At 38.3% G+C, this 12,726-nt stretch overlaps 1 protein-coding gene across 1 annotated transcript in view; it reads left to right on the top strand.

Annotated features, from left to right (window-relative positions):
* Positions 1-12,726, top strand: part of dnah9l (dynein, axonemal, heavy polypeptide 9 like) — a 46,709-nt gene that overhangs the window by 8,130 nt on the left and 25,853 nt on the right. Inside the window, 25 exon segments of the mRNA XM_051897830.1 lie at positions 131-235; positions 343-515; positions 830-1,052; positions 2,180-2,509; positions 2,739-2,993; positions 3,402-3,571; positions 3,735-3,957; positions 4,036-4,152; positions 5,540-5,626; positions 5,848-5,994; positions 6,151-6,234; positions 6,453-6,611; positions 6,718-6,840; positions 6,919-7,041; positions 7,568-7,792; positions 7,862-7,953; positions 8,105-8,231; positions 8,345-8,506; positions 8,589-8,714; positions 10,510-10,617; positions 10,701-10,832; positions 10,912-11,072; positions 11,160-11,316; positions 11,407-11,552; positions 12,577-12,693. Coding sequence (XP_051753790.1) covers positions 131-235; positions 343-515; positions 830-1,052; positions 2,180-2,509; positions 2,739-2,993; positions 3,402-3,571; positions 3,735-3,957; positions 4,036-4,152; positions 5,540-5,626; positions 5,848-5,994; positions 6,151-6,234; positions 6,453-6,611; positions 6,718-6,840; positions 6,919-7,041; positions 7,568-7,792; positions 7,862-7,953; positions 8,105-8,231; positions 8,345-8,506; positions 8,589-8,714; positions 10,510-10,617; positions 10,701-10,832; positions 10,912-11,072; positions 11,160-11,316; positions 11,407-11,552; positions 12,577-12,693 — 3,872 coding nt within the window.

The following is a 12,726-nucleotide window of genomic DNA, read 5'->3' as shown; positions in this document are numbered from 1 at the left end:
TAGTTATTTAGTTTAAGATTTAGCTAACGTTTTGTCTTGCGAATATTTTGTCCCCCAAAGTACAGCTGAGAAACACACATGTACTCAAACACTCGTGCTTTCTCCATGCTGTGTGATGTGATTGTTTTAGTTGACATCTGTTTTGAGGGAAGTTAAGTATCTTGGAATCCTGAAGGACCACGACATTCCCAAGGCTGCTGTGAGTCTATACTCTAAACGGGAAATGCTTCACATGGTGAGACTGTGTGGCCATCTGTTCCTTTATATTTGCCAAGAAAACAGCTTTGTTTATTCAATTCTTTCCATCTTCTTTTGTCCCTCTCTCTCTTTGTGCATGTTTAGTACACCAGTACTCTGTTCCAGATCACTCAGTGGTATAATAAACTACACAGCACTATCCTGGCTGTTGAGCTGCGTTTGGTGCAGTCTGAGCTGGAGGAAGTGAGGTGTACCTTAATGCCAGCGTTAAAGGAACTGCGCTGGAGTGACGAACACCTTGCTGACTACATCAAGAGGTACCCAGCTAACAAAAATATTCAGTTTCGAAAACAAACATTCCATGATTGATGTATAAATACCATTTTTGTGCTAACATCTTAAGAACACTATTAAAGACCTAGATAACTTTGAACGAGCGTTCTATTAACATTACTGGAAGAACGTTTGCTCATAACTTTGAGAGAACCTTGCCAGAACATTCTGAGAACATTCCCTGTATGTAATATAACAGATATATTCTCAATAATTCAAAAAAGTCTATGTTTGTAATATAATTGGTCTACTATGTAAAGGTGCTTATGTTAACGAGTACTCTTGTGTGTGCTTGTAGCACACGTGATCTGGTGCGTGGTGTGTCGGAGCGTGTGCAGAAGAGCAAGGCTAATTTGGAGAAACTGCAGGGGCTGATGGGAGTTTTCAGTCACTCTGCCTGCATTACGCGTAGGACTAATCGTCGTGGCAATCTACTCAATCTCACCGATGTAGAGGAGAACTTAAAGCGGCAGTACGCTCTCATCGCTCGCACAGGAGAGAAGATACATGAGCTTGTGCAGGTGTTTCTTTCACTGTTTGATTTAACACAATGAAAGAGGGACAAACTTGAAAAATTCTGAAGCATGGCCAATGACCCATTGGTTGATAGAGAGAGCATGGACCCTGTTACACATTGCCTAAAATAGCACACATTTGTTACCATATTAAATTAATTCTATTCTTTATATTAGTAGTGGGTGATATGACCAAAATCTTCACAATAAGAGAAATTTTATTTCATGATAAAACACATGAGCAGTGTCGGGGGTAACGCATTTAGTATGAAATCAGATTACTTTTTCAAGGAGCTAGTTAAATAATGCATTACTTATACAAAATATCTGAGTTACTTTTTCAAATAAGTAATGCAAGTTACTTTGTTTTCCCATTTATTGACTGACAGCTCTCCTGTCCCCATGTTGAGAGAAATCAGGGGGTAATGTGCAGATGTGTTGTGTGCGCTGTGTGAACATGATGGTTATTTTAGTTCTAGACTAAATGTGAGCAGGCATTTACTCGTCTTACTTGCAAAAAAACAGATTCAGTATTCCTTAAAATGAATAAAAACAGTGAAATGCGAGGGCTAATATTCACACAGAGATAATTAACATAACACGAAACACCTGCATAACTCAATCAATGTCCATGGAGACAAACAAAGGAAGCAAAGCTTTGTTTCCAAAGCAAAGGAAACACTGGCAAACAGGAACTAGAAAATAAAACCAAAACTGTTACACATGTTACACCCAGCTGTATTTTATATATAAGCCATTAAAGGGATAGTTCACCCTAAAATGAAATTTCTGTCATTAAGTACTCACCCTCATGTCATTCCACACCCGCAAGACCTTTGTTCATCTTCGGAACACAAATTAAGAAATTTTTTATGAAATTAGAGAGGTTTCTTATCCCCCATAGAAAGCCACGAAATTACCACATTTAAGGTCCAGAAAAGTAGTAAAGACATCGTTAAAATAGTCCATGTGACTACAGTGGTTCAACCTTAATTCTATGAAGTGACAAGAATACTTTTTGTGCTCAAAAAAAAAAAATTAACAACTTTATTAAACAATTTGTTGTTATTTTGCTAGTGTAATCGTATTTATAATGGATTCTCACATGATTTCTTTCTTTCTGTCTCGTTCAGGAGAACGCTGAGCTGCTTGGTGCTGATTTGGACTCAGAGGCTTGGCAGTCTTACACAGAACATGTGGACAGAAACATTCTTACTGGGTTCTGCAGCGCTGTGCGATGTTCCCTGCAGTACTTGGTTGAGAACACGGACCCAGCACTCCACATTGATCCCCTGTTCGAAGTTCAGCTGACACTGACCTCTGATATGACCTTTCACCCCTCGCTCAACCTCTCCAAGAAGGGCAACTTCTATGATATTATTGACCAGATGGTGTCAGATATTTTTAAAATGGCTTCTTTTATAAAAAGAGTGGCCAAGAGCAAACAGTCTGAGACTTACAAGGTGTGTAACAATATATCTGTATGCATGTCTTGCACATATGTTCATGTTCACAGTGTATGAACTATAGGTAATTTTATAAGTTTATCAGAGAATGATTTGAAATGTATTTTTGTCATGCAAGCCTGCCACCTGATAAACTGGCTAAATGAGTAGTGCTTTCTGGAAAGATTTATAACTATTCTTCATGACACAACAAGTCTGACTGTTGTTTATGTCAACTATTTCCTAGGCGGATGTAGATCAGATACCTGAGCTAGCGGAGTTGGCTCAGCTGGTGCGATACCGTGCACGTGGGGCCATTGCTAAGGTCAAAGAATTCCAACATTCCTTCGATTCCTATCGTTACCTCTGGACTGGAGACAGGGTGGAGTTTATGAGGCAGTTTCTGCTCTATGGACACGCCCTCTCTGCAGAGGAGGCGGAGCTTTATGCAGATTACGAGCTGCCCAAGAATCCACCCAAACTGCAGAACTTCAGAGAGCAGGTATCAGTCAGTCATCGTGTGAGGATTAAAATACACAATATTTTGTGTGATTTAAATATATGATATAAATATAGAAGCCAGTTTTCATTTTAGAGAAAAAAAAATAGGTAATTGTGATTTTTTTTTTTTTTTTTTCATAATTGCGACTTTTCGAAGATTTCTAGGAGGCTATTTCTCATTAATGCTACTTTATTCGCAATTTGACTATATCTGACTATATATAACTGAAACCTTTTACCTCATAGTATAAAAACATGACTTCATTTTAAACTTTATCTTTCAGTTACCTTTTTTATCAAGTGGCAGAAATGGGAAAATACCTAATTTTCTTGGCGTAACAAATTGCACGTGTGGATCTACTAGAATTTCCCTTTTCTTTTTCTCTCTCTCACACTTATTTCTCATTAGATCAGTGAGTTTGAGGATCTTTATGAGAAGGTGTGTGTATTAGAGGAGAAGAGAGTATTCTGTGGCTGGTGTCAGGTGGACATTAAACCTTTTAAAATATCGCTGATGAACATCATTAAAAAATGGAGCTGGATGTTTAAGGAACACTTACTGAACCATGTTAATGCCAGGTAATATTTATTCAGAAACTGTCTTACAATTTACTTGAAAAATTTTGTTGAAAAAACTCCCCAATAAATCATACAATCAAAGCATTGGAAATCATATGGAAATCAAAAGTACGTTTCAATTATAATAATGCAGAGTGACCAATCACATCTTTCTCTGTCTCAGTGTGCAGGAGTTAGGATCATTTATTGAGAATACAGAGATTGGGTTGGCAAAGACTGTAACCGATGGGGATTATGCCAAACTGGTGGACATCATGGGCCACCTGATGGCCATCAGAGACCGCCAGCTGAGCACAGAGCAGCAATTCAAACCCCTCAAAGCTACCTCGAACCTGCTTAAAACCTACAACCAGCAGCTACCTGAGCATGTTTACATACTGTTGGAGGTAACTTCACCTACATGCTTCTGATTCTGCTGCTTGACTATACACACTGCCACCTCACATGCCCATGTGTATTCACAGTCACTGCCGGAGAAATGGAAGAATCTTAAGAAGGTGGCATTTACAGTTAAACATGAGGTTGCTCCTCTCCAGTCCAATGAAGTTGCTGTCATCCGCAGGAAGTGTGTTCGGTTTGAGGTGAGGGGCTGAAATCAGTAAAACTATAGCCCTTTTCGGACGGTAATTGTTTCTCATAGGGACATAAGGTATTGTCAGTGTTTACAGAGGCTAGTCTGTGATTTTATTGCTGTCCAGAATGTCAGTATTTTTCTCCCACCACCCACATAAAAATCCCTGACTGAATTACCTACTGTTTTTGACAAACGCCAAGGTCGTGTGGTAATTCAATTGCTGCCCGAATCCAGTTAACAAGAAGAGATCAATTCAAAATTTGCTGTGAAAATTCGCTGCGAAATACCGTACGATAACTGTTGCACTTCACTGTAATTTGCATGCATTTTAAATATCTACACTTTTATTACTGAAATATTTTCAAGTACAATATTTCATCACCGCTCCACTGCAGGGAAAGGAAAAAGAGAAAAAAAAAAACACAAACATTTGAAATGGGCCATTACTGCAATACAATTTTACAATGTATTATATACAAATACATACATTAAAAATATAAACCAAGCAGCTTTACATTGTTTACATCATGTAAATAAGTGGCTGCATTAACTTATTTCCACTAATTGCCATATTTTTAAAATAACAAAATGCAAGACAAAAAAACATTTAAACTATAACGTGTCTGTTTTCCTATTTTTAAACAGTCGATTGAAATAATCACATAATAAATAGGATGTTATTTTGCTATTATTAAATTAAATATGAATTCATTCGTATTATTCCAAGCATAACCTATTACATTTTATTTACAGCAGACAATAATGCGACAACGTGAGCAGTGGGTTCCAGGGTTCAATCACTAAACTCGCTTCTCCACCGTGAATAAATTGCCATCTGAACGCATGAGTTTTAGCACTGAGGTGCCAAGCAAATTTATTTTTACAGACATCCATGTGAGAAACAATTACCGTCTGAATAGGGCTTATGAAGGGAAAATTACACTGTCATCAGCATAATAAGCTTTTTAAGCTTGCAATAATTAGACCTGTTTTGGTGACGTGTTTGGTTTTCTGTAATGTATTACACTGTAAATTCTGTTTATTTAAATGTTACCAAGTTAAAGGGATAGTTTGCCTGTCATCATTTATTCACCCTCATGTCATTGCAAACCTGTGTGAATTTCTTTCTTTTGTGGAACATAAAATATTTTTTTTTTTTTTTGAAGAATGTTGGTAACCCAACAGTTTCGTTTTCTCATTGACTTCCATTGTAGTTTTTGTCCTTACAATGAAAGTCAATGGGAACTGAAACTGCTGGGTTACCAACATTCTTCAAAATATCTTTTTATGTTCCATAGAAGAATGAAAGTCATAGAGCAGAAAAAATCCTTATTGTTGAGCCCTTCTGAATAAAGAGGGGTGGAGATGTTTAGCATCTGTGGTTTGTTTCCTAGGTTAAACAGCATGAATTCAGGGAACAGTTCCGCACTGAGCCCATATTCTTTATCAGCCTGGAGGAGCCATACAGACTCATCGACAAGGTGCTCTCACAAAAAAACTATTTTGTGTCTGAGTGAGTGAGTGAGTGAGTGAGTGAGTGTGTATGTTTTAAATAGGTTTTATTTTTCTGCTGAAATGTTTGTTCTAGCCCAGATAGTGCTTGCTTATTTAAAAAAAATATATGAATGTTATACATTCTACATAAATGTGCATGTATAAATGTCTTTGTTTATCTGCATTTGTGTGTAGACTAATCGTGCAGGTGGCTCATTTGGAGAGTGAGATGTCTAAGCTTCAACAAACAGCCAATCTGTTTGAGGTCAGTTTCCCTGACTACAAACAGCTTCGACAGTGTCGGTCAGACATCATCCTGGTTAAAGCAGTCTGGGATATGGTTATGTTTGTCAAGGTAATCTTTACTAAACACAAGATCTACAGCACAAAGCACTCCCAATAACCCACTTACACAGAATACACTCATACAGAAAAAGTAATTTAAAGTCTTTGTTGAACTTTCTAAAATGTTGACCCAATATTCTCCTCTTGGGAATAATGGGTAATGTAGTCCTGCATCTCAGACTGGACTAAGACTCCATGGAAGGAGATCAATGTGGAACAGATGGATATGGAGCTCAGAAGGTTTGCTAAGGTATAGTTTACATCCTAAAGTTCTGTCTGTCTTCAATGTTCACCGTATGCAAAAAATGAGAACAGAACCAGTGGTTGGACGAGGTGAATGACAGATTACTGTATCTGAACATATAAATACAAAAGCTCTGAATATTTATCAAGAAGTTTGTTAATATACATCTAGATTATAAATTAAATGGAGCCTTATAGTGCCTGTATATGTGTGTGAATGTGTAGGAGATGAAGACTCTGGATAAAGATGTGCGCGCGTGGGACGTCTACAACGGTCTGGAATCCATTGTGAAGAATTTGTTGACATCACTGAGAGCTGTCAATGAACTTCAAAACTCTGCTGTCAGAGAGAGACACTGGCAACAGCTTATGCACACAACAGGGGTAACAAACACAAACCATAATCTGACATCAAGAAAACCTGTTAATGCCTAATAAATATCATGTGAGTAATAGAGAGAGGATCTAACCTCTCTTCCTGTCCCTGTAGGTGAGCTTTGTGATGGATGAGAACACCACACTTGGTGATCTTTTAGAGCTGCAGCTCCACCGTGTGGAGGAAGAAGTGAAGAACATTGTGGACAAAGCAGTCAAAGAGATGGGAATTGAGAAGGTAGAGAGATTTAAAGTATTTTTCAGAAACTCTGAGGCATTTCAGGATCACAATAAAATGTATCCGTTGTGTGTACAGATCCTGGGTGAGATCCAGCAGACATGGTCCATGATGTCTCTGTCGTATGAGACGCACACAAGTACCGGAACGCCTCTGCTCAAAGCTAATGAGAACCTCATTGAAACCCTGGAGGACAACCAGGTAACTTCCTTTATCAGTCAAGTGGGTTTAGTTGAAATTAGTTTCAATCAGTTCAGCTTAAATCTACATTCACTTCACATTTTTCTGCTTAGTTTGGTTTTCATCTGTTCAGATCAATTTAGTTTGGTTATGATCAGTGTAGATCAGTCTAATTCTGATCAAATCAGTTTTGATCTGATCTTTTCAGTTTGGTTCAGTTCTGATCAGTTTAGTTCAATTCAGCTCACTTTCTGTCAGATCAGATCAATTTGGTTTTATTCGGATCTGATCTGAATTGATTGGTTCAGTTCAGTTCAGTTTGGTTCGATTCAGTTCAAATTTCATTTAGATCAGATCAGTTTAGTTTGGTTATGATCAGATCATAATCGAACCAAACTAATCTGATCTGTTCAGATCAGTTCAGTCCTGATCAGTTTAGTTCAGTTCAAATCCAAATCAGCTCAGTGTGGTGTGGTTACGATCTGTTCATGTCAGATCAGACCAGGTCAATTCAGTTAATTTCATTGTGGATATGTGTGATCCTCAGGTTCAGTTGCAGAATATTCTCATGAGTAAGTATGTGGAGTATTTCATGGTGGAGGTGAGTGGCTGGCAGCGGAAGCTGGTGGTGGCTGATCTGGTCATTGGTACTTGGTTGGTGGTTCAGCGCACATGGGCTCACCTCCAAAGTATTTTCACCAACTCTGAGGACATCCGGAACCAGCTGGCCCATGACGCAGAGCAGTTTCAGGGCATCCACCAGGACTTCCAGGTATTGTGACAGAGTATGCATGAGTTGCCAGGGAAATCAGAAATGTATTAACACAAAACCTTGTTTCAGGGTTTAATGATCACTGTCGTGGAGACCAATAATGTGATAAAAGTCACTAACCAGCCAGGCTTCTTGGAGCAACTTGAGACTCTTCAACAAAGGTAATATGTGTGTTAAACTCTCATTAAAAATGAACTTTTGGAAGCTTTGCCATTGTAAATCACTGTCTGTGTGAACGCCTTTTAATACTCCACCATAATAGATTATTGTAAAACATGAATAATTTTATTGATGTGTTTCTGTGTATTGCAGATTAACCGTGTGCGAGAAGGCTCTGGCTGAGTATTTGGAGACAAAGCGTTTGACATTTCCACGCTTTTACTTTGTCTCGGCTAGTGACTTGCTGGAAATAGTTTCTAAAGGAACTCAGCCTAGACAGGTTGCTGCTACATTAATGCACCACACAGCTAAATAATGAAAGAAAAAAATGTTCAGTTTGTGTTTATCTGTAAAAGAATGTGTGTTGATGCATTTGTTTGCAAATGTGCACAGGTGACACGACACCTTCTGAAGCTTTTTGACAATCTGGCTGACCTCAGCTTTAAAGAGGATGATGATGGAGCCACAGATCCCAAAACAACTGTTGCCTTGGGAATGTACAGTAGAGAGGGAGAGTATGTGCCCTTCTCACAGCCCTGTGTGTGTGAGGGACAGGTGAGACACAATGACACATACACAACATTTCATCTTTAGATGCTGTATTTGAAAAACGTTTGGTCTGTCTATCATGTAACAGGCCGAGTGTTGGCTGAATACTCTAGAGAAGGCCATGCGTTCCACTGTTCGCCAGGAGATCTCTGAAGCTGTGGCAGCATATGAAGACAAGCCAAGAGATCAATGGCTGTTTGACTACCCGGCACAGGTGTGTTAGTGAGGGTTTGGTTCCATTTTAGTTCATGATTTCACTGACTTGAGTGCTTTGAGGTAAACTTAAGCAGTTTTGAACTCACCCTTTTCAGTGGCAGCTTTGCTTAAACTTAATCATACACTTGCTATCTAATGTTAAAAATGTGGCTGTTCAACATGAAGGAAAACAAAAAGATAATTATAGTGTATGATCAATCAAATTAAAGATGATTTGTATAGTTAGAGTGTTATTCACAACTATTTAAAAAATGGCAGAATGGTAGTATTTTTTGATATAACTAGTTTGATATCTGCTGAGGAGAGTTAATGCATTAAAGGATTAGTTCACTTCTGAATGAAAATTTCCTGATAATTTACTCACCCCTATGTTATCCAAGATGTTCGTGTCTTTCTTTCTTCAGTCAAAAAGAAATTAAGGTTTTTGAGGAAAACATTCCAGGATTTTTATATAGTGGACTTCACTGGGGATCAACGGGTTGAAGGTCCAAATGTCAGTTTCAAGTGCAGCTTCAAAGGGCTCTACACGATCCCAGATGAGGGATAAGGGTCTTATCTAGTGAAACGATCAGCCATTTTATAAAAAAAAATATAAAAATGTATATACTTTTTAACCACAAATGCTCATCTTGCACTAGCTCTGCGATCCGCCATGCATGACGTGATCATGTTGGAAAGGTCACGCGTGACGTAGGTGAAAGTACAGATCCAGTCTCTACAAAGCGAACGTGCAAAAATTAAGCCAAACGGCCTTTGCGAAAAAAAGGTAAAGCAATGATATCGGACGATTTTGAAGTTGGAGGAGAAAATGAGATGGAGTCTTTCGCCCTACCGCAGTACGTCACGTGTGACCTTTCAACATAATGCGTGGTGCATCGCAGAGCAGTGCAAGACGAGCATTTGTGGTTAAAAAGTATATAAATTTTTATTTTTTTTAGAAAATGACAGATCGTTTCAGTAGATAAGTCCCTTATTCCTCGTCTGGGATCATGTAGAGCCCTTTGAAGCTGCACTGAAACTGACATTTGGACCTTCAACCCGTTGAACCCCACTGAAGTCCACTCTATGGAGAAAAATCCTGGAATGTTTTCCTCAAAAACCTTAATTTCTTTTCGACTGAATAAGGAAAGTCATAAACATCTTGGATGACATGGGGGTGAGTAAATTATCAGGAAATTTTAATTCTGAAGTGAACTAATCCTTTAAGTGTTATATTGTATTAAGCATTGTATATTGTAAGAACCAATAAAAGAAATCGTAATCATTAGAAGTAATCACAACCAGAATTAAAATTCTTTATGATTGCTATCCTATCAGTTTGTAACTTTATAGACATTATGTAGCCCCGTCCCTTTTCAGCGCTGCACTCGTTGTGTTATGTCTTCTGTTTTGTATTTTCACAGCATGAAGGTAAGATCTTACAGATATATAAATGAACTGCTCGTTTTAAAAACTTCCTGGTCTACTGACATTTTTAATGAAATCCGCTTTAAACATTACAATGCTCATGATAACTTTCGTTAACTCTACAATAAGTAGATCCACTTTATCTTCTAATTACTCTTCGACAGCGATGCCAAAGAAATATATAGAGCTACCACAAAAACAGAAGTTCAAACACGAAATTCTAAAGATTGATTTTTCTGGTGCATAAGGCCTATACTATAATATAAAGAAAATTGTTTTCAGATCTTTGATTTAAAGGTTGGATAAATAATGTTATATGAAAGCAATAATTTAACAATTATTTAACAGATTAATTTCACATGTTTGTGCATTTGTCTGGTTCTCAGGTCGCACTGACTGGCAGTCAAATTTGGTGGGCGATAGATGTGGGCATTGCCTTCGAGAGGGTGGAGGAAGGTTTTGAGACTGCCCTGAAAGACTACAACCGAAAACAGGTAAATAAAAATATAAAAACTCTAACTCATCTCACTTTATGTTGATAGCTGAGGAAATCACTGTTGTTTGTAACTGACTGTAGATCAGTCAGCTGAACTCTCTGATACACATGCTACTGGGTGACCTCACCCCTGGAGACCGACAAAAGATCATGACCATCTGCACTATTGATGTCCACGCTCGTGATGTAGTCGCTAAACTCATATCTCAGAAGGTAATCAAACCATTAAATCTGTATTCTGTTGCTTAAAATAAGGGCTTGGGAAGAGGAAGTATGATGACATGTGTCCTAGGTGACCAGTGGACAGGCGTTTGCGTGGCTGTCGCAGTTACGGCACAGATGGGATGAGCAGCAGAAGCACTGTTACATCAACATCTGTGACGCACAGTTTCAGTTCTCATATGAGTATCTAGGGAACACCAACAGACTGGTCATAACGCCACTCACTGACCGGTCAGTGTCACGCATAGTTACTGATTAGATTTGTGCAGTGATCTTGTTCCTGATCTTATTTGACTATGCTGGTCATTGTACCCGCAGATGTTACATCACTCTGACTCAGTCTCTGCACCTCACCATGAGTGGCGCCACCTCTGGTCCTGCCGGAACTGGCAAGACAGAAACCACCAAAGACCTAGGCCGATCGCTCGGCATTATGGTCTATGTGTTCAACTGCTCAGAGCAAATGGACTACAAGGTGTGCAGGCCACAAAACATCGGTCTCAGGAACACTACTGGCACAACTCTCTTTACTTTATGCATTGTTTCTTTCTCCTTCTTAATTCAGTCCATAGGTAATATCTATAAAGGTCTGGCCCAGACGGGAGTGTGGGGTTGTTTCGATGAGTTTAACAGGATCTCGGTGGAGGTTCTGTCTGTGGTTGCTGTGCAGGTGAAAACCATTCAGGATGCAGTCCGCAACAAGAAACAGAGGTCAGTTTCAGCTCATTCAATTTCAGCTCATTTCACACCATTCAGTATCATCAAATCCTATCCTGTCCTGTTCCATAACGTTATGTTCTATCACATCTTCCTCTATTCCATCTCGTATCCTCTTGTATCCTATTCTATTGTTTTCCATACAATTTCCATCTTACACTATTCCATACCATCCAATCGTGTCTTGTTCCATCACATTCTGTTTAGTGCTGTCAATCGATTAAAATAACTAATTAATCGCACATCTTTTCTGTAATTAATCGCGATTTTTTAAATATTTTTATATTGTAATAATTTCACAGTTACTCTCCAAATTAATCTAGAAACAACTTAAAGACAGTATAATTTAAATATTTGTTTAATGACATCTTTTTATGAATGAAGGCCAGTATCACTGATGCTAATATCGGTACTGATGTCGATCTGTACTGAAATTGATTTTTTTAAAACATTAATTATAGACAATCAACATTACAGTATAACTAAAAGCTATCAATTTCAACATTTTATTAGGCTTTAAAAAAAGAACTTTAACTGTTATCAAACACTTTACAGTCTTCACTACATAAATTATAAATGAAATATAGATTAATCCTTATTAAAGCTACAATTTTCCCTATTACCTTTATTCTTTTGATTAACATTAACGACAGACATCACAGTAAATGGTTTATTAGGCTGCTGTCACTTTAAGAGCTGCCGCTGCCGAACATGACGTGGATCTGACGTGCATCTCATTTTCTTTAAGTTCATTTAAGATGTTATTTAACTCATTTAAGACTCCTCTTATGAGGATACGCAACAAAACGGTCATTTTGGCATAATTCTGTGTGTTATCGTTTGTTCGAACGCGAAAGAGAACTCGATGCTTGCGCATGTCTTTCTGTGTGTCACAGACACTACATTCATAGACTGTGCGTTCTCGTTTTCCATCCTATTCCATGCCATCCATTTCCATTCCATTCTATCTCATAACATGTCAAACCATCTCATACTCCTCCATTCTATTGTGTATTAGGTTCCACTTCCTGGGGGAGGAGATTGAGTTGAGGACAACAGTTGGGATCTTCATCACTCTGAACCCTGGATATGCAGGGAGGACTGAACTACCAGAAAACCTCAAAGCACTTTTCAGGTTCAGGCTCTGGTTATGCTATTGAATGGAATG

Source organism: Ctenopharyngodon idella, chromosome 6, assembly GCF_019924925.1.
Source record: "Ctenopharyngodon idella isolate HZGC_01 chromosome 6, HZGC01, whole genome shotgun sequence".
Classification (NCBI taxonomy): domain Eukaryota; kingdom Metazoa; phylum Chordata; class Actinopteri; order Cypriniformes; family Xenocyprididae; genus Ctenopharyngodon; species Ctenopharyngodon idella.
The sequence above is the reverse complement of the archived record's forward strand: the minus strand, read 5'-3'. Positions and strand labels throughout refer to the sequence as shown.